General features: G+C 50.5%; 1 protein-coding gene across 18 annotated transcripts in view; it reads left to right on the top strand.

Annotated features, from left to right (window-relative positions):
• RNF123 (ring finger protein 123) overlaps positions 1-25,654 on the top strand; it is a 143,995-nt gene that overhangs the window by 14,349 nt on the left and 103,992 nt on the right. For 17 of the 18 annotated variants that reach the window (XM_065553164.1, XM_065553160.1, XM_065553158.1 and 14 more), the window contains 7 exons: positions 784-870; positions 3,064-3,131; positions 7,406-7,531; positions 8,257-8,371; positions 20,800-20,904; positions 22,017-22,142; positions 24,915-25,007. In XM_065553164.1, coding sequence (XP_065409236.1) covers positions 784-870; positions 3,064-3,131; positions 7,406-7,531; positions 8,257-8,371; positions 20,800-20,904; positions 22,017-22,142; positions 24,915-25,007 — 720 coding nt within the window. Of the gene's footprint in view, positions 1-783; positions 871-3,063; positions 3,132-7,405; positions 7,532-8,256; positions 8,372-19,593; positions 19,716-20,799; positions 20,905-22,016; positions 22,143-24,914; positions 25,008-25,654 lie in introns of those variants that run through there. The other variant, XM_065553166.1, reaches the window with a different exon arrangement.

Raw genomic sequence — 25,654 nt, 5'->3', positions numbered from 1 at the left:
ATTTGGAGGACACCTGCACTGTACCCGTGTGTTATGGGCTCATGCTGGATACACAACTGGGGACAGCAAACGCTGCATCTCAGGATACATAGGGCTCCCTGCTGCTCTCTCCTCTGGCACCCTGTTAGCATGATATACAGGGCTGATGGGAACAGTGGTGGCATCTGAGCCTCAACATGGTTCTTGCCAAAAAATGCTACATGGCTTCTCAGGCTGGCATAAGCAAAGCCTGTAACTTTTGCCAGGCATTTGGGGGCTGTTTGTTTCACTTGGAGTCTGGCCTGCCTGTTTTCAGTTTGTCCTTGAATGTTGATGTGTGATTGGCAGGGGGGACGGGGAGCAGCTGGTGGTGTCTCACTGGCTAGAGTGTTGGGTGTGTGGTTTGCTCCTGTTCTTTTTTTTTGGGTTGAAGGTCAGTGGGGTGGTGGTCTGTAAAAAGGCATAGGAAGTGGGAGTGCAAGTGCCACTGGGTAACAGGATCTTTGAAGGCGCTGTGGGAGTGTAGAGAGCAATCTGCTGCTGCCCTGGGAGGATCACAGGTGATGCTCTGTGTTAGACTACAGATCTGGGGGCTGTGTGTGTGTCAATTACTAGAATTATGGTCCAACGCTCTTCTCCTTCCCCCAGCAGAGTGCTCATGCTGCTGAGCGCCAGAAAGCCCATTTTCTCTGCCCCATGGCTTTGCTCCCATTGCAGTGGCTGCCCCTCTGGGTGTGAGGTGCTTGGGATGGGCTCCTTGCCCCCAGACAGCTTGACTCTACTCTTAGCCTCCTCTCTACACAGGAGGGGGTTGGAGACACTCCGGATTCGTATGCATATGATGGAAACAGGGTGCGCAAGTGGAATGTCACCACCACCAACTATGGTAAAGTAAGTGCCTGCGCTCAGTGGCTCCCAAGAGGGAGCTCCCCTTTGCTCTTGGGCCTTCCCACCAGGTCACAGGTTAGGTCGCTAGTGGAGCACTGTGATTGCCGGGTCTAGCATTCCCCAGCTGCAGTGATGAGCTCTGCAGAAGCCTTAATTGGCATCGGCAGTGACACAGAGGTGTTGAGAGGAGCAGGCTCTGCAGGAGGGTGTGCAGCAGTTAGCAGAGCCCCGAGAGGCAGTGCTGCTCTCAAACCACACTGAACCCCATCATCGTCTTTGTGAATGTCAGCTGGGAATGAGCTGCTCTTTCCTTTGGGCAGGGGAAGAGAAGAGCTAGCAGAGCCATGTTCCCTTTAAAAGGGAAGGAAGAAGGTGGTTCCCTGAACTTTGTAAAACACTCCCGAGTGGATTGGTGAAACAAGGGGCCAGCCCCAGGTGAGCTTGGGGATGCAGGCAGCCTGATGATCACTGACCTGTGCTCCTGGTAGCACATTGCACCCTTACAGCACCTACGTATTCAGACCTAGCTGCTTGGCCATCTAGTTTAGTTCAGTTCACTGAGCAGCTGCTGATGGGAATGAACCTCAGCTTGGCGCTGTTACTGCTCTTGGGAGGGCACCATTTGGATTGCTCCTTGTTAAACAATGCTGCTGCCCTGTGGCTAATTCTACTGGGTTTGTGGGTCTGACACAGTCATGGTCCTACGCATAAACCTAGTGATGGCCAACAAGGAGAGCCTCTGAGTGTTGTGTGCACAACTGTGCAGAGGTGGCTGACGATGCTGTGTGAGCTTCTGTGGGAAGGAGAAGTCCCGTGCTTTTCTCACTAGACTTGGCCAAAAAAGGTTGTTGGAAAACAACCCAAATTGTTCTCTTTGCAAAACTGAAATCTTCACTGTGAAAACTTCTGATTTCTGTCAGGAAAGTCAGAATGAGTGCTCCTGGCTGTGCCTGTCTGCAAGGCTCAGTCTTAGAGAGACAATGATTCTATGATTCTAAGGTGAGTGAGGTCATATCTCTTATTGACCAATTTCTGTGGCGGACTGAGACATGCTTCTCAGGTCTGTGAAATGTACTCCAAGTGCCACAGCTAAATACAAGGTGGAACAGATTATTGAAGTAGTTTAACGCATTTCAAGGGACCATTCAAGGTGAAGTGGCCTGTTAACAGCCCTCCATTCATAGGGAGGAAAGGAAGGGCATGGGGAGCAGCTGGGGGAGGTTGGTAGTGGGTTATAGATTATTGTAATAAGCCATAAATCCAGTATCTCTATTCAGCCCATGATTTTTAGAGCTTAGCAAAGTTATGAATTTAAGCTCCCAGGCTTGTCTTTTGAGGGAATTGTGCTTCTTTGAGGATGAGGACTGAGAGGTCGGATATAGAGTGATCACTTTGGGAAAAGTGTTCACCCACAGGTGCTTGGGTGTGTTTTGTCTTTGGAAGTCTCTTGACATCTTTGCTTTCTGCAAGTGAAATTGACACAAGCTTTTCCGGGGGGCTGCTGAGACATAGTGCCTGGGAGCACAGTGCCTGGTCCCCCACCAGCTCTGGGAGGCAGAGCCTCCCACTGTACAGACTATCCTGAGGTGATGGACCCCAGTTTTCCATGGTGTCTGACTCTAGGGCAGCCTGGCTTTGCCAGAGCTTCCAGGGCCCCTGCTGTGGAGCGGGGAGCCCTGACTCTAACTGGGGGTGGCTCCAGGGGCCCTGGAAGCTCCTGAGAACCTTGGATTGAGCCCAGACTTACAGGGCTTCCCAAACTGCCTGCTGAGAAACCAGGAGCTTGGAAGCCCTGAGACTTTCTTGGGATCTGTGACAGCACTGCCATGTGGACTGCCCTGGGCCAGGGACGCTCAGGGCTTCCAGACTCATGGGCAGTGGGCTCCCTAAACTGACACTAGTGTTTGTTTTGGAAACGTGTCCATGTTACTGAAATCAATTTGGGGTGTGTGTGGGGCGGATTTCTGGTTCATGGGACACTTACACGAATTTTGATTCATTCCTTTTTGTAATGAAACCAAATTGCAAAAACGCAAAATTTCCCATAAACCCCATGTTTTGGCCAGTTCTTCTCTTCTCTTCCCAGTCCAAGAGTCTGGGATAGGTATCTGGTCCTGCTCTGGTTTGGGAATATCTAATGGGAAGCTGGTCAAACACCTGGATAAGCCTCTAAACCTTTTCCTTCTCTTTCTGCAGTCCTGGGCGGCAGGAGACATCGTCAGCTGTCTGATAGACCTGGATGAGGGGACCATTGCTTTCTGCCTGTAAGCATCTTTGCAGGGCTCCCTGCTGCATTGACTAGCCCTGCTTAGTGTAAATATTCCTCTTTCCTCTATTCTCAACAGATGCTGCCAGGCCTTGGTTGAGCTCCTCCTGGCAACCGCCAGGAATATTGTACTCCCATGGCTGAATCCTTGGCCAAAGTAGCAGCTTGGTAGGGTACTTACCCTTTCTCCCTGGCTCCTAATAGTCATGGAACGCAAATGGTTTACTTCTGAGCATGACTTAAAGCACGGGTAGGCAACCTATGGCACGCGTGCCAAAGGCGGCACGCGAGCTGATTTGCAGTGGCACTCACACTGCCCGGGTCCTGGCCACCGGTCCAGGGGGCTCTGCATTTTAATTTAATTTTAAATGAAGCCTCTTAAACATTTTAAAAACCTTATTTACTTTACATACAACATAGTTTAGTTATATATTATAGACTTATAGAAAGAGACCTTCTAAAAACGTTAAAATGTATTACTGGCACGCGAAACCTTAAATTAAAGTGAATAAATGAAGACTCAGCACACCACTTCTGAAAGGTTGCTGACCCCTGACTTAAAGGATCTGTTTTTGGTGCAGAGCTAACACAGGTGAATGGTGCTTGGGTTAACCTAGCCCAGATGTGAGCAGCCACACTGCGAATACCTGGTCAAGTTATTGGGTCCACACCTAAGTTCCCTCTAAGCTGCGCAGTCGCACAGCAGCCTATTAAGTGCCGTGCAGGCACTCAGGGCTGTGGCAGGGAGAGATGCCTCTTCCCCAGCCCTGGGCCTGCTGTCGCTGGGGGAGAGGCACCCCTCCCCACTGACCCTGGCCCCGGGCCTGCTGCGACCGGGGGAGAGGCACCTCTCCCCGCTGACCCGGGCCTACTGTGACCGGGGGAGAGGTGCCCCTCCCCACCGGCCCCAGCCCAGCCCCGGGCCTGCCGCAGCTGGTGGAGAGGTGCCTATTCTCCCCAGCCCAGGTGCTGATGCAGGGAGAGAGAGCTGGGGGAAGTCCTCTTTCCCTGCTGTAGCTCTGGGGCAGCCTGTCCTGCACCCGAAACTCCTCATTCCTGGCCCCACCCCAGAGCCTGCAACCCCAGCTGGAGCCCCCACACTCTGAGCCCCTTGGCCCCACCCCCACCATGTGAATTTTGTGACACATCACCTCCATATTGGTGCACATAACAAAATTCGTTCCGCACATGTGTGGAGGGGAAAATTAGAGGGAACACTGGTCCACACTGGTGCTGCACTCCTCCGAGTGTGTTGCTAGGACTACTGGGGGCATATCCCATGGTTCTTAGCACTGCAGTAAGCTGAGATGCTCTGATCGTTTTGCAGTGAGTCATGGGAGAACTTGTCTGTCCTGGGCACATGAGGAATTGTGGGAAGGTATTGGAGTACTATTGGCATGAACCTGCTTCCTTACTGCAAACTGGATGGGGTACAAGCCCAAGTGAAAGCAGCACCTGGGCTTTAGCCTATAGCCCCAGATGAGCTAGCTGGTCTGGGTTGAAAGCTCTGTCAAATGTAGGTCAGAGGTTTGTTTGTACCTGGGAGCCAGGTTAACTTTGTAGTGAAGACAGCTTAAAGCAGCCCAGGGGTTCAGGCTGTGCCCTCAGGAGTGGGGGAGTGCCACTACGCAGGCTAGGCGTGGTGGGGAATCACTCAGGGCTCTGGGTCAGGTGTCTGAGGCGTTGCATGGAGTTCTGCACCATCGCAATATTGCACTTGTGAAAACTCCCCCTGCCCCATTCCATGGACTCCCCTGCAGCAGTAGCTGTCTGACAGATGCAGAGCTGCTGCAGGCACGCAAAGTGGTGAGCAGAGGGACTGTGCTAATGGGAAGGGCAAATCTGCATCAGATCTTGGTTTTAAACTTCTAAAAGGCTGGTACAAAGCTAGAGAACTAGATGTAGGTGAGTGCTGGAATTAGCTGTTAAAGGGAGCTGCAAAGCAGACTGCGAATGGGGCTTGTTCTTTGCACTGTCTAGTGGCTACAGAAAGCCTGAAAAGTGTCTTTAGAAACACTTTTTTTTTTTCTGCTTGTGTTTTCCATGAGAAATTCCATTCATGTCTAGCTTGGAAGACTCTGGGGCTGGAGAGCTAGTAAAATAATAGTGCATGACGCCGGAGAGTGAAAGTTGAGTGAGTGAGGAAAGGGAGCTCCAGTCAGACTGTCTAATGCTGCTGTAAATTGAACAGCTGTTTATCTTCAGTGACTTTGTTAAAAAGTCTATCCCCAGCTCTCTGTTTAAAGGGTGAGAGTTCCAAATATGCCACCCACACCCCCAGCCATCTTGTCTGGGGGAGGGGTGGTGGTGGGGGAACCCTTGCAAGCTGCCTTTGGGCCTTTTTTGCTGCTTTCCAATGGATAATCTCTTGGGAAAAAAAAAATCTCTTGAAGGTCACCTTTAAACTCAATCCCAGGCAGCTATGTGACGAAGGGTAGATGAGCTCCCCCTTCTGGGGCACTTAAAGTGTAACAGCCTGCACTCCTGTTCCCGTTGAGTGTGAGGCATTTTCTCCGGGGCCAGGGCAAGCTGGGGGTTGCTGGGCTTGGCTCTATGACAGCTGGTTGATTGGCAAAACAGGCCCAGTGGAGTGTGGCAGTATTCTCTCCAGGGAATGGGAATCTCCGGTGTGGAGCAAACTGCTGCTGGGTGCCGGCCAAGGGAGGGGAGTCCAGAAAGTGATGGGCGTTTCTGATGCACGGCAAGGACTGAATGCAGGTGCTTTGTGGAGAAGATGCTCTAAGGCTGCACAGTAGTACAGACTGCAGGTGTGTGAACTGCAGTGTCCACCAAAGTACTGCACTGTAGCTGCGGTGTGGACGCTGCTGGCATGAACTGCAAGGTGCCTAGTTTGCTCTGTACACACAAGACTACGTTAATGTGAAATGGAATAATGGAAGCATAGGACTGGAAGGGACTTCGAGAGGTTATCTAGTCCAGTCCCCCGCACTCATGGCAGGACTAAGTTCACGTCAGCAGTGTCCAGTGCAGTTACATCACAGCACTTCAGTGCATGCTGCAGTTTGCACCCCTGTAGTCCACATGAGGGACTGTGTAGACAAGCCCTTAGCTTCCCAGTCGGAATGGGAACAGCTCATGGCCCCTCCCTCCTAATTACATTGGCACCAGGGTTTGCTTCCTCCTGCTGGGAACTGGGAGCAGCACCATGAGAACACATTGCTGTTGGACCTGGTGGGCAAAGCACAGAGCACTTTCTGGCCCTGAAAAGTAAAGCCTATGGAGGGGCTGATGTTGAGAGTTCATGGGGGGGGGAAACGTCCTTCACCCAGGCGTGTCTGTTTTTGGTTTTCCTTGCTAAACCGGTTAGCAAAGTGTTACCCTGCAATGCCTGTCCCAGGCCAGGCCCCTGCACATGTCCTGTGGGCTTAGTGCTGGTGGCATGGCACAAGCACTCTGCAGCACAATGGGACTGAATTCCATAGCAGTGCTAACATGGTCTGTCTGTGACATCCCTCACGTTCCCACCCCCCAGGCCCACAGCCATGGCTCTGGAGAAAATCCTCTTCAACATAACTTGCTTGATTTTGATGCTGGGTTCTTGTTGTGCTTGCTGACTGCAGGGACCTTGGCAGCACCTATTATGCCCAGGCCTGCCAATCTGTGTTGGAAATGGGGCAGCTTGTAGCCAGCATCAGCAGCTCATCTGCAGCTGCCTTGCTGCTCTAGCTGCACTTGCGGCTCCTTGGCTCCAGTTCTACGTCTCTGACCCCCCTCCCCTCCATTGCCTGGCACCATAGATCTGTGCAGGGAGCATACACTGGTGACCAAGAGGCAGCTGCAGGCAGGTCCCAGCCAGGCAGGGGGACAGGAAACAGGATGTGGGCAGCCTGATCAGCTGTGGAATTTACCCTGTGCTGCAAGTTGAATGCTGTGGCTGAGGAATCGGAGATCTGCAGGGCCCTGACATAGATGAACAGGGCAAATCACACCCGCTGAGTGTTATCTGTGGTGTATTGGATACCATTATTGCTACATATTCCGTTCATGTTTTCAGGGTTACCTCAGCACTAAAAAGGCTCATTTTCTGAATGAGATTCTGGAGCGCATGTCTGGTATGGATTCATGGGCCCCTGGTGCTTGGTGGTGATTTCCGTATCTGCCAGTGCACATCTCCCCCTTGCTGTGTGATCACAGTAAATAAGAGAAGTCTCTGGTCTATTGCCTCCTCCTCCAAACATGGTCTCTGAGATGGATCAACCACTAACCTCTTCCAGGCTAGTTAAGCCCCATGGAGGCTGTCTCTTCTTTCAGGAATGGTGTGTCTCTGGGAACAGCTTTCGATAACATCACCAGGGGAGCTGGCATGGCGTATTTCCCCGCTATCAGCCTCTCCTTTAAAGAATCAGTCGCTTTTAACTTCGGCAGCCGCCCACTCCGATATCCTTTCACAGTAAGCCTGGGGGAAGAACAGCTGGCACCTAGACCATTCTGGGTGAGGGGTGCTGAGTGCACAGCCAAACTCTGCAATCCATGATCCTGCCCTTGCTCATCCTGCTCAGATGCGCTCTTCGCCGCCCCTAGGGTGGGAAGTTAAGCAGGGGTGGCAATACGAAGGGCCTTCTCCTGTACTGGGGGTGTTCCACTTTGCTCTCAAGTGAAGTGGGTATAATGCTGTCTCAGCTGTAGGCTGACTGGTCTTGAGTGCCAAGACCCCTTCACTGTATCTTACTCTAAGTGTAGAAGTCCCAAAGGGGCCAGGAGTGTGGGCCCCTTTTGCTATGGGCCCTTCCCATCCTCCACTCTGGGCTGAGGGTGCTCTAATATATCTCCTGGCATGGCAAAACTGCCTCACACATTGGTGAGAGGGTTGGGAATGGCAGCCCATAGCTGTGTGGCTCTCGGGTCTGAGGAGCCCAGAGGTGATCTCAGTCACTGAGATGCAGAAGAGCGAAGTCTGAAATACTTGTACTTCCTTGTGGCCTCTTGGAATGTCTGTGTCCTGCTTGGCACACAGACTTGCAAGCATGGGGTGGCCTCAAGCTCTGACCAGAGACTATATGGACTGTATAATACAGCACATGCATGGCAGTCTCCTTGCGGAGCCAGTGGGACAGGTCTTCTGTTGTGTTCTGGCTAGTAGACTTTTCTTAACACTCCAGCACTTATCCGGTGGAGGGATATCGCCCCCTGCAGGACCCGCCCAGCATGGACCTGGTGGAAGCTCACAAGCTGTTGGGCTATCTGAAGAACGTTATTCACATTGGGATAGACGTGTTGGTAAGTTGGCATCATCAGGTTAGTGAGGCTAAGATTCTAGGAAATTTGTGCTGCTGCCTTCCCTCTGCCTGGCACTTTAAAATCTCTTAAAACTCTGAGGATACTCTCTACCTTCAGGGGTATGTGTTTGTGGGGGCTCCTGTGACTTGGTGACTCCTAATTGCCTATCACTCAAAAGTTGCAATAGGTCATCTCTAGCTTGTTTAAAATATTTTTTGTTTGCAGTGGTGTTGTAGCCATGTTGGTCCCAGGACATTAGAGACACAAGGTGAGTGAGGTCATGTCTCTTCCACCAACAGAAGCTGGTCCAGTAAGAGAGAAGTTTTAGAACTGCACAGAGGAGTTCTTCAGGTCTGGGAAAGGTCCTCAGTGTCGCAGCTAAATACAAGGTGGAACAGATTAAACATGAGGTGTTAACACACATTGCAAGAAACCACTTTAAACAAACTGGTCAATTAATACCTCTACAGTATCAGAAGCGAGCTCCCCACAGACCAGGACCCACAAACTCAGAGGCACCAGACTCTGGCAGAATAAAGGATGCAAAACTTCAGACATAGCTCCACCGTTAAGATGATCAGTACCCCCATAACACTTTTTAGGATCCATGGGTCCTACATATGACTATCACAACCTGTGGTATACCTCATCCCATGCATCAAATGCTCCACAACACCAATGTGGCAAGCTTGCACAGAAAAGTGATAAAAGATCAAAACACCCTCGCACTTGTGGGGAATGCCTTTCCCAAAGCGATCTCTCAATGTCTGACCTCTCAGTCCTCATCCTCAAAGGAAACCTGCACAACACCTTCAAAAAATGAGCTTGGGAACATAAATTCATAACTCTGCTGGACTCAAAGTCCTGGTCTACATGCAAAGTTGGGTCATTTAAGCTGCCTTGTGTTGACCTAGTTGTGCATGTGTCTACCCTTAAGCGTGTGTCCTACTGATGGAAGCACCCTGTTACAGCAACACAGCATCACCACTTCCCCAAGGGGCACCAAGCCATGGTCGATGTATGGAGGTGGCTGCAGCATGAATGTAGACACTGCATTACTTATGTCTACCCTAACAGTCCTTCAGCAGCCGTCCCACAATGCCTGACACTGACTGCTCTGGTCATGATTGTGAACTCCACTGCCCAGGGGTCACAGAGACCGGAAGGCCCCCCACTACATTTTTAAAGCCGTGTGAATTTTTGAAATGTCTTTTCTTGATTGTCTTGACGAGCACATCGAGCAGCTCTCTATTGTGTACGACTGCCCAACTCATCATGCCAGCTACGTGCTCCAGGCACTCTGGCTTGGAGTAGACAGGAGCTATTGGATTCCTGGGCCTGTGGGGAGAAAAGGTTCTGCAGGCACAGCTACGGACCAGTAGTAGAAATCTGGACATCCATGAGCAGATTGTATGGGGGATGCAGGAGAAGGGGTATGACAGGGACCAGCACCATGCTGTGTGAAAGTGTAAGAATGCAACAGGTGTATCAGAAGGCCAGGGAGGCCAACAGTCAATCCATTGCCAAGCTGTAGACCTGCCGCTTTTACAAAGAGACGCATGCCATACTCTGCGGAGACCCCATCACCACCCCACAGACCATCAGGGATACCTCCAAGGAGCCTGAGCCTTAGGCCCCTGGCGTGAACAGTGAGGAGGTGGAGGAAGAAGAGGATGGGGAATGTGTGACTCGGGGGTCCAGATATGCCACGAGCCAGGACCTGTTTGAGATTCCACTGCAGTCCCAGCTTTTGAGCATGGGCGAGCCTGATGTGTAGGGGAAGGAATCTCAGATAAGTGTGTAATTGTATTTCCCATTACAATGCTATACCGATGGTGCTCCCATCTTAAAAGGACACAACTATCAACTTTTCATTAATTTACTTGTACAAGAAGAGGTAGCGGTGGAACAAAGAGGTAGCATTATCATCTGCTTTTCAGTGCCCTGTAGAGTTAAGCAAGGGTGGTGGGAGGGCACACCAAGCAGTTTATGTACACAGGGATGTTCCTTGAATCTTCCTGAGAGATTTTGGTGAAACTTTCATGGAGGTTCTCTGCAATGCTCTCCCAAAGGTTTCTAGGGATGACGGCCTTATTACTTCCTCCTCGGTAGGACACTTCCCACTGCACTCAGCAATAATTTCAGCAGGCACTGTTCATTTGCCTCAGTCTTCACAGACTAGGTCAGCTCCCAGACTACTGCACTGGGCAGCACAGTATGGAGAGAAGGTGAGCAGCCCTCAGTGGTGAAAGAACAGGTTCAGGACTATTTAGAAAAGCTGGACATGCACAAGTCCATGGGGCTGGATGCAATGCACCCGAGGGAGTTGGCTGATGTGATTGCAGAGCCATTGGCCATTATCTTTGAAAACTCGTGGTGATCGGGGGAGGTCCTGGACGATTGGAACAAGGCAAATATAGTGCCCATCTTTAAAAAAGGGAAGAAGGAGAATCCGGGAACTACAGACTGGTCAGCCTCACCTCAGTCCCTGGAAAAATCATGGAGCAGGTCCTCAAGGAATCCATTTTGAAGCACTTGGAGGAGAGGAAGGTGATCAGGAACAGTCAACATGGATTCATCAAGGGCAAGTCATACCTGACCAACCTGATTGCCTTCTGTGGTGAGATAACTGGCTCTGTGAATATGGGGAAAGCAGTGGACGTGATATACCTTGACTTTAGCAAAGCTTTTGATATGGTTTCCTACAGTATTCTTGCCAGCAAATTAAAGAAGTATGGATTGGATGGATGGACTATAAGGTGGATAGAAATCTGGCTAGATCATCGGGCTCAACAGGTAGTGATCAACGGCTCGATGTCTAGTTGGCAGCCAGTATCAAGCGGAGTGCCCTAGGGGTCTGTCCTGGAGCCAGTTTTGTTCAGCATCTTTATGTAATGATCTGGATGATGGGATGGATTACACCAGGGGTTCTCAAACTGGGGGTTGGGACCTCTCAGGGAGGGGGTTGTGAGGTGGTTATATGGGGGGTTGTGAGCTGTCAGCCTCCACCCCAAACCCCGCTTTGCGTCCAGTATTTATAATGGTGTTAAATATATTTTAAAGTGTTTTTAATTTATAAGGGGGGTTGCACTCAGGGGCTTGCTATGTGAAAGGGATCACCAGTACAAAAGTTTGAGAACCACTGGATTACACCCTCAGCAAGTTTTCCGATGACACTAAGCTGGGGGGAGAGGTAGATATGCTCTAGGGTAGGGATACGATCCAGAGTGATCTAGACAAATTGGAGGATTGGGCCAAAAGAAATCTGATGAGGTTCAACAAGGGCAAGAGCAGAGTCCTGTACTTAGGACAGAAGAATCCCATGCACTGCTACCGGCTGGGGACCGACTGGCTAAGCAGCAGTTCTGCAGAAAAGGATCTGGGGATTACAGTGGATGAGAAGCTGGATATGAGTCAGCAGTGTGCCCTTGTTGCCAGGATGGCTAACGGCATATTGGGCTGCATTAGTAGGAGCATTGCCAGCAGATTGAGGGAAGTGGTTATTCCCCTTTATTCAGCACTGGTGAGGCCACATCTGGAGTATTGCGTCCAGTTTTGGGCTCCCTACTACAGAAAGGATGTGGACAAATTGGAGAGTGTCCAGCGGAGGGCAATGAAAATGATTAGGGGGCTGGGGCACATGACCTTATGAGGAGCAGCTGAAGGAACTGGGCTTATTTAGTCTGCAGAAGAGAAGAGTGAGGGGGGATTTGATAGCAGCCTTCAACTACCTGAAGGGGGGTTCCAAAGATGATGGAGCTAGGCTGTTCTCAGTGTTGGCAGATGACAGAACAAGGAGCAATGTTCTCAAGTTGCAGTGCAGGAGGTCTCAGTTGCATAATAGGAAAAACTATTTCACTAGGAGGGTGGTGAAGCACTGGAATGGTTTACCTAGGGAGGTGGTGGAAATCTCCTTCCTTAGAGGTTTTTAAGGCCTGGCTTGACGAAGTCCTGGCTGGGTTGTTATAGTTTGGTTGGTCCTGCTTTGAGTAGAGGGTTGGACTAGATGACCTCCTGAAGTCTCTTCCATCCCTAATGATTCTATCTGGGTCTGGGTGGCTTTGTGATGCTAACAGCAGCTGTGCTCTGTGCCTTTTGTTAGCCTCAGGAGTGAGAGATCTGCTAAAATCACTGTTGTATCTGGAAAACTGCCAGTATTGAATGCCATTGCCCTGTACTCGGTTTCATGGAGCCAAGCAGTTCACTCCGCATTTCGCTCACCCCTTGCGAGCCGTGCTCACCGTGGCTGGTGCTGAGTGGGGAGTCGTGCACAAGCACTCCAAAGCAGAAGTGTCAATAAGCACAGACATTCTTGTTTAAAGCTTTAGGGGAGCAAGAGAAGGGATTTCTGAAGCTTAATGTTCACTTTCCATTGGGACTATATCAACAGTGGTACTTGTGTGTGTTATCTGCCTCTGCTGCCATTGTCGCCTTGTGGGGTTCCCATTCCATGCCTGCGGGACACCTGAGCTAGGTGAGAGGAAAGGAGGATCTGGAATGGCATGTTCAGTGAGATCCTGCAAGCCAGTGCTGTATCAGAGTGTGAGCACAGGGCCTGGAGGGTGAACACTGCAGACAGCCTGGAGAAGGAAGGAAAGTCCCAGGAGTCCCATCAGGAAAAGGAGAGGGAGATGCACCCGGATGCAATGGGCTTCTCTGGCAGCAAATATAGGTGCTGCAGCCTTTTGTGGACCTACAGGTTCAACAATCCGGGGTTCGTCTCCCTTTGCAGTCAATGGAGAACTCCACTGCAGCACCTCCTGACATCCCCCAATATTCCACATGACATCAGGGGCTGAATCCCTACCCTACCACTCCACCCCGACGGACATTAAGGACAACCTCGGCTTCATGTGCACTGACCTGTGATAGCCACGGTTGCTGTAGGTGTAGGTAAAATGGACATGAATGTTCTTTCCCCTTAAGTTTTGTTCCATTAATTTATTAAGTTTTTAGTGTATTTGCTTTTAAATGGCACAGATTTCTTTGCACTGGGTTTCTGACTGAATAAAATCCTGTCTGGAAAATAATTCATCTTCATAAGTTCACAACATATGCTTACAGCCTGCCTAGCAGTTCTGAAAGCACCCACTTGTTACTGGTTTCAGAGTAGCAGCTGTGTTAGTCTGTATCTGCAAAAAGAACAAGAGTACTTGTGGCACCTTAGAAACTAACAAATTTATTTGAGCATAAGCTTTCGTGGGCTACAGCCCACTTCGGATGCATAGACTGGAACATATATTGAGGATGGAGATATATATACACACACACACACACACACATATACAGAGAGCATGAAAAGGTGGGAGTTGTCTTACCAACTCTGAGAGGCCAATTAAGTTAGAGAAAAAAACTTTTGAAGTGATAATCAAGATAGCCCAGTACAGACAGTTTGATAAGAAGACTTCCATTCTATATATCTGAAGAAGTGGGCTGTAGCCCACGAAAGCTTATGCTCAAATAAACTTGTTCGTCTCTGAGGTGCCACAAGTACTCCTGTTCCACTTGTTACTGTACAGTGGGACACAGCTCATCGGGTCAGTGACAAAAACTGTAATAATCAAATGTACAGCAAGTGCTGCAAAATTAATATGTGCACGAAGCAGCATACAATTCCTAACAGGCACCCAAACAGCAGGGCCAGGTAGCACCTTTCAGTGCTCTCCAGCCACTCCTTGTCATCCCAAGCCTGCATGATGATGTGATCCCATCAGTCAGTGCTCATTCCTTGGGCCCAGAAACAGCACTCCATCATCTGCAGCTCCTCTGTGAACTCCACCTACCACCTTGAATTGGCAATCCATCTTCCAAGAAATCAGCACGTTCTCCACTGATTTGGTGGTTCTTGTGGCTCTGGAAATGCCAGAGGATAGTTCATCCTGTACTTGCAATGCTTATGACAATAGCGCAGAGCTGGGCAGGCTCCATACTGCTGTCAGATGGCGGATAGCCAGGAGGGCAGCATAGGTTCATAGGATTTTTTAAACAAATGCAGAAATTATGGGATATAGATGACATTATGTGGTGGAGACAGTTGCAAGCTGTGAAGTTAACCCCTTGTTCGCAGTCATCCCTGCACGTCTCTTTCCTGCCTCAGTATGCATTGCCAAAACTTCCCAAAAGACACTTGTAGACAGTGGTGGATTGCACACTGGGATACTTGCTCATAGTGCATCACATTGTGCCTTGACACAACACTCCTGGTGAGTATGCTCAGCGCTGACACAAGGAACCAAGTATGCACACGCATAAACTATACACTAACTGCTGTGGCTTATACTAATGTAACTTGTGTAGCATAGACATGGCCTAAAAATCATGGGCTCACCAGAGAGCCCGGCTTTGTCTCATTACAACAGCTTGTAACCTTGTAATCCTCCTTTGTCCCATGACTGCAAGGATGTTAATTGCCCTGTTCATTTTAAGTAGTTTCTTGCATTGTGTTAATCTCTTATGCATTAACAATCTGTCCCAGCTTGTATTTAGTTGTGATACTCTGGTTACCTTTTCCAGACTTAAAGAAATTCTGTGAAGCTCAAAAGCTTGTCTCTCACCAACAAAATATTTCTTGTATCACAGCTTTCAGCAGTGAGAGTTCCCATCGATGCGATCCACCAAGGGAGACTGAATTTATAGCTTGTATGGTCATAACCACAGAATGTATTTATTTTTGCAGCTGTGTGAAACTGTTTTGCATATGTCAAGTATCAGAGGGGTAGCCGTGTTAGTCTGAATCTGTAAAAAGCAACAGAGGGTCCTGTGGCACCTTTGAGACTAACAGAAGTACTGGGAGCATAAGCTTTCGTGGGTAAGAACCTCACTTCTTCGCTTGCATCTGAAGAAGTGAGGTTCTTACCCACGAAAGCTTATGCTCCCAGTACTTCTGTTAGTCTCAAAGGTGCCACAGGACCCTCTGTTGTTTTGCATATTTAACTCTCACTCGATCTCAACTCTACTAGTCCAATTTTTGACATGCCCCTCATGGCAGCAGTGTGGGCACATCTTAGAGAATCTGTATTCTCATCCCTGGCATCCAGCATCAGGCAAGAGAGGGAGATGAAAATAACCATTGCTGACGGTAGCTAGAGAATGCTTCTCTAGCAGTGACACTTATGAGGCTGCCTCATCATCATCCAGGCTGGAAACACTTGCTTTATCCCACGGTGGGCTTGGCCTTCTGCTTTCCCACAGAGGGCAGAACTTGGATCTAGCCCTGGTCATGATTGAAAGCACACCACAAATCTTTCCTACCTCGCTTAGTTTAGAAACTTGCTCAGTTAGAACCTGTTGGGATAGGAAGTGCAGGCAGGTTGGGGGAGTAGTAAATAATGAAGAGGACAGGTGTGTCAGATTCACAGGGTTTGGTCTGTGCCCCAGCCTGGAGTGACTCTTTAATGTTCCAGACCTCAAGGGTCCACACAGTTCAACAGGTCAGGCCTATGGCCTCCACAACTCTGAGCTGTCTGCCCCTAGCAGCAATTTCTGTCTCTTTCCATGGCTCCCTGCAGCAAATCCAGCCGAGCCAGACTCCTGTGGGAGGTCTGTATGGTACCCCTCAGGGAGCAGTGCTCTCTGTAGGTATTTGCAGTGACACCAGACAACTTTTTCAAAAACAAGGTAATGCTTTAGTAGTCATCTGGCCTACAGAATATGAAAGTCCTGATGCTAGTAGAGGGAAACCAAGGTTCAGACAGTCCATACTGCTGAAAGCCAGGGCTCTACCCAGTCAAGCTGCCCGTAGAATGCATGTTGGCTCTGTCCTTTTTTTTTTCTTTCCCTCTTGTTTGTCTAGGGCACCCACATTTATCCTGTTCCTAGGGCTCAAGGCATAACCCTCTTAATTGAGGCACCCATCCATACCCCATTCCTAGGGCTCAGGGTGTAATAATCAATGCTCCTAATAAGGCAAATGAACTTTTCCTGGTGGCCAGTCAGGATCAGGTCATCTGGGGACTCCAGCTTCTGCATGATATGGCTGGCAGGATGTTGAGGTCTGGCAGCTCTGATCTGGGGCTGCATCCTGAAGTTGGTTCCCAAGAACTTCCTTTTGGACCCCAGTTTATATTGTGAAATTTGAGTCCTGCTTAGCTGTCCCTTAACCAATCATTTTACTACAATATTACAAGATAATTCTTTGACCAATCCTAACATATTGTGAAATAATTCTGTAACCAACCAGACCCCACCACCTTAGTTGATTTAAATCTTGTAAAATTAATTATGCAACAGACAGAAAAAAATCAAAGAACCAGACAGAAACCTTACAGATCAACAATAGAGAAGTAGGGACCATAAAGGCCAAACAGTAGAAGTATAGATTTCATAATCGCAACTATCAAACACAGTTTTCTTTAAGGATCTGAAGATGTTTCTTTATCTGGTGATGGTGGGTGCTATTAGGACAAGATGGCCTTCTTAATAGCCTGATATTTCATTGTTTTAATGTAATTTAGATGGAATGTGAGGATGTGACTTTCTGCTTCTTGGCTCATGGCTGCTGCTCTCCTAATATGGCTGCAGAAAAAAGCCTCAGACATTGAAGTCAGTCCAGGTGCGAGCTCTTTGTCTCTCCAAAGGCCAGCTCTTAACATAGCTACCTGCCACTTTTCCCCATTGTTCTCCAACTCTCTGCTTCCCAGCAGAGAGGTGGGTGTGGCCGGGGGAATCTTGCTTCTGGTTGGTGGTTGCTAGGTGTGAATGGCCTGGCCAGTGACATTCCCATTTGTCTTTTGGACCCTCAATTGAGATGGGTCGCTTTCATCCTGTCTTTAACGGCCAATTCATCCCACCCCAGACAGGTAATCCAAAAACTTCATGCCTTCTGCTTTGCCCCAGGAGCATTTTAACCCTTCTGCACCCACTAGTTGGCAAGCCCTAGTCAGGTAAGTCCCTGGCAGGCACATCATCCATACAATGTTATGGACAATTCCCATTTTGTCACAACACGTCACTGACAGAGCCAACTGGATGGCTCGGCAAACTGGGTGCAAGCAAACACTGTGTTCTGACACAGCTAAGTGTAAATGTATACAGCTGGGAGCCAAGAATGTAGGTCAGAAGGGGGAGTTTCTTGGTGTGCTCTGGCGTGACCAGTGCTGGATACAAGTGCTGCACTCCCTGCAAAGCAGGGGGAGGTCAAACTTACAGGACGGGACTATTCAGGGAAGCAGTGATATTGCAAAAGTTATGGGGGTCATGGTGGATAATCATCTGAACATGAGTTCCAAGTGCGATGCTGCGGCTAGAAGGGCTAATGTGATTCTTGGATGCATAAATGGATGAATCTCCAGTAGGAGCAGAGAGGTTATTTTATCTCTGTTTTTGGCACTGGTGTGACCGCTGTGGGAATACTGTGTCCAGTTCTGGTGTCCACAATTCAAGAAGGATGTTGATAAATTGGAGAGGAGTCAGAGAAGAGTCCTAAGAATGATTAAAGGATTGGAAAACCTGCCTTATAATGAGACTCATAGCTTGGTCCATTCAGACTTGATTTCAGTGTGTAAGTACCAGCTGAAAAGCAAATATTGGATAATGGATTCCTCAATCTAGCAGAAGAAGGTCTAACATGAGCCAGTGGCTGGAAGCTGAAGCTGGAGAAATTCAGACTGGAAATAAGGTGTAAACTTTAACAGTGAGGCTAACTAATAATTGGAACAATGTATCAAGAGTTGTGGTGGATTCTCCATCACTGACAATTTTACAATCTAGGCTAGATGGTTTTCTAAAAGCTCTGCTCTAGGAATTATTGTGGAGCAGGGCTCTGGCCTGGGTTACACAGGAGATCAGACTAGATGAGCACAGTGGTCCCTTCTGGCCTTGGAGTCTCTGGATCTATGGGTGCTCTCCTCACTCTGGATCTTGGGTACCATTGGTTTCTGTAGTGACTGTGCCTTACGGTATCTAAGGCCATTCTGCCCTGCACGTGGGGAGAGGGAAAAGAGCACTAATCATGTTCTGAACTCTTGTCTAAACTGCTCTGTGAAATGTGCAGCTTAACCAGGGCATGTGCTGGTGTGTGTTAAAGTCCCAGTTCACCCCTGCACACGGCAGCTTAGCCCATCCCCCCCCCCCATCCTTATTTGCCCCAATGCGTGGTGGCTTAGCTCATCCCCCATCCCCTGCTACCCTAGTTCACTCCAAAGCATGGCAGCCTAGCCCATCTCCCCTCCCTTCTCCTGCTCCCCCTCCTGTCATCCTAAGTCACTCCAGCCTGGGGGCAGTCTAACCCATCCCCCCTGCTGTCCTAGTTCAGCCAGGCATTTGGCAGCAGCTTGGCGTTAGGGCATGCACCATGGCTCCTTCAGTGATTTTTCCCAAAGGGCTGTTAAGGTGTGACTTCTCCCATGATTCCCCAGGGCTTTCATCATTTCCCAGTGCATGTTACGGCAGGGAGCTGAGTCAGGTTCTGTGGGAGAGTTAGACAGAGAAGCATTGAGGCTGAGCGATAGTGTGGCCAGGGGCCACAACTGAAAGTATCATCAATACAGTTCAGCCAGCTGATGCAGGAGCACGGACTACAGATATGCTGCTCTCTACTATAGGTAGGGCCCTACCAAATTCACGGTCCATTTTGGTAAATTTCACTGTCATAGCATTTTTAAAATCTTGAATTTCATGGTTTCAGATATTTGAATCTTAAATTTCACAGTGTTGTAACAAACAATGAATATGTATTTAAAAATGGTGAAATATACATGTGGAATGCCCTTTTGTCAGCATTTCTCAAACTGGGGGTCTTGACCCAAAAGGGGGTTGCAAGGCTATTGGGAGGGGGTAGGTTTGTAGTATTGCCATCCTTCTCTGCTGCAGTCAGAGCTGGGTGGCCGGGGAGGGGTGGTTCCTGGCCTGGTACCCAGCTCTGAAGACAGTGCTGCGCGGCACCAGCAGCAGCACACAAGTAAGGCTAGGAATACTATGCCACCCTTACTTCACCGCTGCTGCTGGCAGTGATCAGAGGAATGATGCCTCTGCTTCTCCATAAGCTGCTGCTTTTTTAACCCTACTGTTGACAAGCTAACTGAAACAGAAAGAAGCACACTATCTGCGACCAAACTAACTACTACCCAGGAACGAATTAACTACCAACTGCCAGTCTAATGACCAAGTAACAAGATTACTAGGGAGCAACACGGTTGTTCCCACTTCCTGCCTGAGATGGTTAGAAGGAACGGAGTGGCCACTGGGGTTGCTGTGCCCTTGATGACCTCAGAGGAGTGGGCGTGTGAGGCCATGCAGGGTGTGTGTATGACTCTCTCTCTCTCTCTCTCTCTCTTCCCCCCCCCCCCCCCACACACACACTGCTGGTGAAAACATTCTGAGCTCCTGTGCTGGGCACACGGACACTGTGAGTGGGATGCACACATGCAGTAACTTGAAGAGCTGAGCATGTCCCATGGCATGGTGGGAAAGGCTAGTGCACTCTAGTCACCATCCCTGTAAATTCTTGTGCCTTCTTTTGTCCTAGCACAGTGGTTCTCAAACTTTTGTACTGGTGACCCCTTTCACAGAGCAAGCCTATGAGTGTGACCCCCCCCCCACCTTATAAAGTAAAAACACTTTTTTATATTTAACACCATTATAAATGCTGGAGGCAAAGCGGGGTTTGGGGAGGAGGCTGACAGCTTGCGACCCTGCATGTAATAACCTCATGACCCCCAGTTTGAGAACCCCTGTCCTAGCATCTGAGACGTAATGAACTCTCATACATCCCCATGCCTGCATTCCACCCACTGTCTCCTGATTGGTCCCTTCCCCAACAGCTGAGCAACAGGGGGTGAAACAAACATAACTGTGGGCCTGGCGCCCAGCTGTACCAGGCAGCACCTGGAGATGCAGCCGCTGAGCCAGCACTGCCTGGTGGGCTCAGAGCACTCCTGGCACCCCCACAGCTGTCTGTATCTTGGAAAATTCCTTCCAGTGCTGGGAGTTGAGCCTCAGGCCTGCAGGCCTCTCTCTCACCTCCTCTGAGTGTGGATGGTGGGAGAGGAGGGAAAATGCACTTTAGGGGGAGGGGGGGTATGGAGAAAATGAATGGGGTGGGGGTTTCATATAGCAGTGCAGTAACATGCATTTCTGTTTCTAAGCGTGCACCGTCAGGCTGTCCTGGGGATGCAGGTTTATGGAATGGGTTTTGCCTGACATCTGGTGTCGGGCCTGGCTGAACTAGAACTCACCCCCCAAAGGCTGTTTCGGCATTGTGGCGTTTTGGATGCTGAGTTCTATAATGGCATCCCTGCTGAAAGCCGCCTTATGGGGCGTGGGGGATGTGCATGTCTTTGGGCATCCCTTCAGGGACATCCCCTGTGCTGCTGTCCTCTCTGCAGAGGCAGGGAGTGCTGCCCCCTCCTTCAATCGTGCGTCTGATGATGGCGCTGCAGGCGGGATTGGGGTTGCTCAGAGCCTTATGTCTCCTGGGATTGGTTTTGCAGGAGGGGAAGTTGGTGGAGAAGGACACGTCGATGTGGCAGCTGCAAGGAGAGCCCACGGTGCTGATCACCCTGGCACACATCTTTAACCACTTTGCCCCTCTCATGGTGAGTGCTGGATGTGCATGTGCTCCCCCCAGTGCTTGCAGGGAGGGGGACCCACAACTCCTCCTTGGTTTTCATAGCTGCCTGCTCAGGCAGGAGAGGTGACATGCTCTGGTATCGGAGAACTCATAGGCCTAGAGTTATTTGTCAGGTAGTCCCAAGTCATGAATGGCCCCTCTCCCATGGGGTGGCAGCTCCTGCTACAGCCTGACTGAGAGAGTGATGTTGCAGAGCTAGTGTGGAGGCTTTGTGTTTACCAGGGTGTGTGCTTGCTATCTGGTCAGTGAACTGCAGAGTGGTGGTGATAGGGGTGAGATTGGTGCTGCATTGCAGGGAGTTAATGCATAGGCGCCAACTTTCTCCGGCGCCAGTGGGCGCCCGTGCCCCCTGCCCCCATTCCAACTCCATCCCCAAAGTCCCTACCCTAACTCCACCCCCTCCCTGCCCCATTGGATCCCTTCCCCAAATCCCCGCCCCAGCCCCGCTTCTTCCCCCAGTGCGCTGCATTCCCCCTCCCTCCCTCCCTGCCCCATGAATCGGCTGTTTCGCGGCACAAGCGCTGGGAGGGAGGGGGCAGAAGCAGGACATGGCGGCGTGCTCGTGGAGGAGGTGGAGGTAAGCTGGGGCAGGGGGGTGGGGCGGGGCCATGGGGAGCTGCAGCACCCATCAATTTTTTTCTGTGGGTGCTCCAGCCCCGGAGCACCCATAGAGTTGCCACCTATGGGTTAATGGGCTGCAGGGGACACTCTTTTGGAGCCCTTTGTACCCTGAGTTTGGTAGTCAGGCTCTGCTTTCTTGCTTTCACATCTACTGTGGCCCACTTTTGCCTGGCACTTGTCAGAAATGGTACGGTTTCCGTGTACTCCTGAAGTGGGCTGGGCTGTTCATGGCACCGAGCCGGGCATTGCTGCCAGACGTGTCATCTTCACTCTGCTGTAACAGGAATATCCCATGGGCAGCAGTAAGTCACCGTTCCTACCTGATGCTGGCTCCCAGCAAATCTACAGCTTTCCACCTGAGCCTAGACCCTCTGTCTAGTGCTGAGAACCCGTCCTCTGCTGCTGTTTGGTGCTGCTGCTGGCTAGAGCTGCTGACCACAGGCTTTCTGTTTGCAGTGCAAAGTGTACCTGGTGGAAGATGTGCTCATGAACTTCCTGCTGAGCATTCTGGAGCAGGGAGGGGCTGTGGAAGCACATCCTCTCATCCAGCAGCTACTGGATCTCATGTGGCTTCTCATGGAGGTGAGTTGCTCAGGCACTTCCCCCTCTCTCTTTTAACTCTGCATCCCCTTGGTTCTCTGTAACAATGGGCAGGTGTCAGGATCTCGGCTGGGTGTTGGGCTTCCCCATTTGCCCATCTTGTCTGCACTCTGCACTGGCATGGTTTAACAGTTGAGTTGGTTTCTTGCCACCATCCCCCAAAGCAGCTTTGCCTGCCAGCTGTACTCCCTTAAGAATGCAGTACCAGCATCTGGTGCCCTGGCACTGGCTGTTCTCAGCACGCCAGGCCCTGGCTACAGTGACTGCAGGGAGGGAGCTGGGAAGAACTAGATTGATAATTAGAAATTGCTGGCCATAGTGAGTTTCTCCCCCCACCCAAAACCCAGTGACCAGGTCCTTTCAGTGTTAACAACTGTCCCTTGTGGAGAGGGAAAGACCGAGCTGCTACTAGGGAACTGGGAAGAGAGGAGGAAAGAGTTTGATATTCTTGACCTCTGAAAAGCGATTTCAGAATCGGACTTTTCTAGCTTCCTTAACTGTAAATAAACACAGATGTTAATTATTTAACTTCCTGCTTGTGTGACAGTAAAACTGTTACTCTTGATTAAAACTCTTTGAAAATAACTACTATTTAGTAATACTTCTGTAATTATAAAGTTCTCTTCATTGGAGCGGCCAGGGCTACCTGGGAAATGTTATAGACCATGACGTTGCATTGGCTGCAGTGGCAACTAGTGTCACGCCATTGCCCTCTTAGTACTGGGTTAATGAAATACAGCCCAGGCTCAGCCAGGCCAGGAGGTTGTGCCCCTTCCTGGGAGGTGTCTGAGCTGGGCTTTGGCAGGCGTCTCCTGGGAACCCCCTGCTGAGAGTACCCTGGTGGGTCTAAACCCAGAACTGGCAGAAACAGCCTGGCGGCTGATCTAACTGCTCCAGGAGCTGTAGGGAAGAGACACTCTTGGGTAGCTGGGGTCAGGCTTGCATAGGGTGTCCAGATGTCCCAATTTTATAGGGAGTCCCGATTTTGGGGGCTTTTTCTAATATAGGCACCTATTATCCCCACCCCCTGTCCTGATTTTTTTACACTTGCTATCTGGTCACCCTAGGCTTGCAGGAGTTCCAGGGTATTGCCCACCCCTGTGGTTGCACCTGGCTAGCAGATGGCTGCTACTAGCCCTCATCACCATGGGTCAGATGCTGCAGTGAAATCTCCCCTAGCATGTTCTGGACGCTTGCTGGCCCATAGCTCAGGTGACAGATTGGCCCCTGCCTCCCCCTCTTCCTCCCTCTCTCTCTCTCATTGCTGTCCTCCAGGAGTGAAATCAGAAGCCCTGGCAGGATGAAGTCCTGAGAGGTACCTAGAGGTACCTTTCGGTCTGGTATGGACCCGGGGAGCTGCATTGGCTTTCTGGGCTCTTCGCCAACAGAACCTGGGCCACATGGTGTCTAGGAGATGACTTGTTTCAATGTTCACTCTGGTATTAGACAGCTATTACTCTCTGCTGCCGATGCTGTGTCAGAGGCAGAGTGCCAGACTGCCCATCAGGTGGGTGGGTTCAGAGTGCTTGAGTGCAGGTCAGCTTCCAGAAACTAACCCTCCTCCCTCTTCATAAAGTCCATTGTTGGACTGTCTCTAGGGAATGGGACTTGCAGCCTGGTGAGGGCTGCAGAACAGAACTTCCCAGGTGTCTGCTGGATCTATAATAGGTGATGGGGTCTGGTGGGGCCATGCAGCAGGGGCGGGACCTTCCCAAAAGTGCTGGTGGGGGAGAGCCCCCCGCTCCCTCCTTGGCCCCTTCTGCACCAGGCCCTGGCCAAGCCAAAGCAGGCCAGGAGCCGCGGACCCTCCACCTGCCTGGGGTGATAGGGCCAAGAGCAGCCCCTGGCCCCACCCCGTGGGCCCCCAGGGCAGGTGGAGGGTTTGCGATTCCCCACAGCTGCCTGTGCAGCTCTCCCTGACCTGGCTCCGGCTGGGGCCCGGGCCTTGGAGCCACAGCCAGGCAGCTGTGGGGAGCCGCAGCACGGACCCTCCACCTGCCCTGGGTGGAAGGTCTGGGGGGTGGGGACACGGGCTGGGGACTGATCTCAGCCGTCCCACCCCAGGCAAGTGGAGGGTCCGCAGCGCCCCACACAGCCCAGGCTCCCCGGCCAGGCTCCAGCTGCTGGCCTGGCCGGGCGGGGAGGCCTGTGGTGAAAAGTCCACTTTCAAAAAGTGGGAGGGCCGTGGCCTTCTGGTCCCCTGGTTCTGGCACCACTGGGGCTATGCTGGGCCAGAGGTGGCTTTGTATTCCTTGATTCAGGGGCTGGTTTGTACCTGAGGGCTGCTGCTGGCTGGTTCCAATAGCTGCAGACTGTTGATGTGTTAGAATGCCCTGGCATGCCCTGGCATGGATGTAGGCGCTGCTATCCCAGCTCTTGGCCATCTGGGGGTTCCTCCTATGCAGGGAAATCTTGGGGCAGGGAGGAGTGTGAATCTGAGAATCGGGCCCTCTCTTTCTAGAACTCTTATGTTATGACTAAGCAAAAGCCAGGAGGGAAGGTAATGCCTACATGTGCTCTGTACTGTGAGATGCCTGGTTCATATCACTAGTGTCCGGCTGCAGTATGGGGTCACATACAACCCAGGGGACTCCACTCTTTCCTGCCTAGGCAAACACCATTTCCATGTGTTCAGCCAGAGGCGATGCCTCTCTTGGTCCTGATTTGGTTATTTCTGAAATGCACACCTTCCAGCCCTCCCCACATCCCCCCAGATGTCGATTTCTGTTGAGTCTTTCTCTTACTCTTTCTCAGGATTACGAGGTGCATGAATGCCTCAAGCAGCTGCTGATGTCCCTGCTCCGGGCTTACAGGTTCTCTCCCATCATCCCAGACCTGGGTTTACAGGTGAGTGGTAACTGAGAGTGCCCGAGAACAATGACTAGCCAAGGATTCATCCTGCCCTGGCTTCAAGTGTCCCAACGCAGGGAGTAGTCTGGAGTCAGACAGATTTCTGCACCAGAAGGGACCACTGTGCTCATCTAGGGTGACTTCCTGGATAACATGGGCCAGAGACCTGCCCCAAAATAACACCTAACGGAGGTCTCTCAGAAGAACATCTAAACCATTTCAGTGATGGTCCCTATTGTATTCCATTGAGGGTAATGCACGTGCTCCTGGAACCAGAACTTTTCAAAGTAGTAGTGTTTGTCAGTCCGCGCATGCGCCTCTGTGTTGCTTCGTGGCTTTGCCTGAGGCAATAAAGGGCAGATGACTGCATCTTCAGTTTCTTCTTACCACTGCATGGTCTGAGTCGGAGTTTCTGCTGTCCTTGGTGACACATTTCCTGGAAAACTGTTTTTATTCTTTACTTAGGAATTTGAATGTTTTGTGTAATAGTTTTGTTTCTCAAGGTTTCGTAGGGCTAAGGACTGGGGATGCTGCTCCAGTGGTTTTCAGCCAAACAGTCCCCAACACCCCCACCCCAGCATCTGCATCTGGGTATTGAACGAAGTCAGGATCTTCCATGGTTTTTGGTAGTAACTTTCTTTTGG

The sequence above is a fragment of the Chrysemys picta genome, chromosome 7, assembly GCF_011386835.1.
Source record: "Chrysemys picta bellii isolate R12L10 chromosome 7, ASM1138683v2, whole genome shotgun sequence".
NCBI classification, from domain to species: domain Eukaryota; kingdom Metazoa; phylum Chordata; order Testudines; family Emydidae; genus Chrysemys; species Chrysemys picta.
Note: the sequence above shows the minus strand (reverse complement) of the source record. Positions and strands in the feature narration are given on the sequence as shown.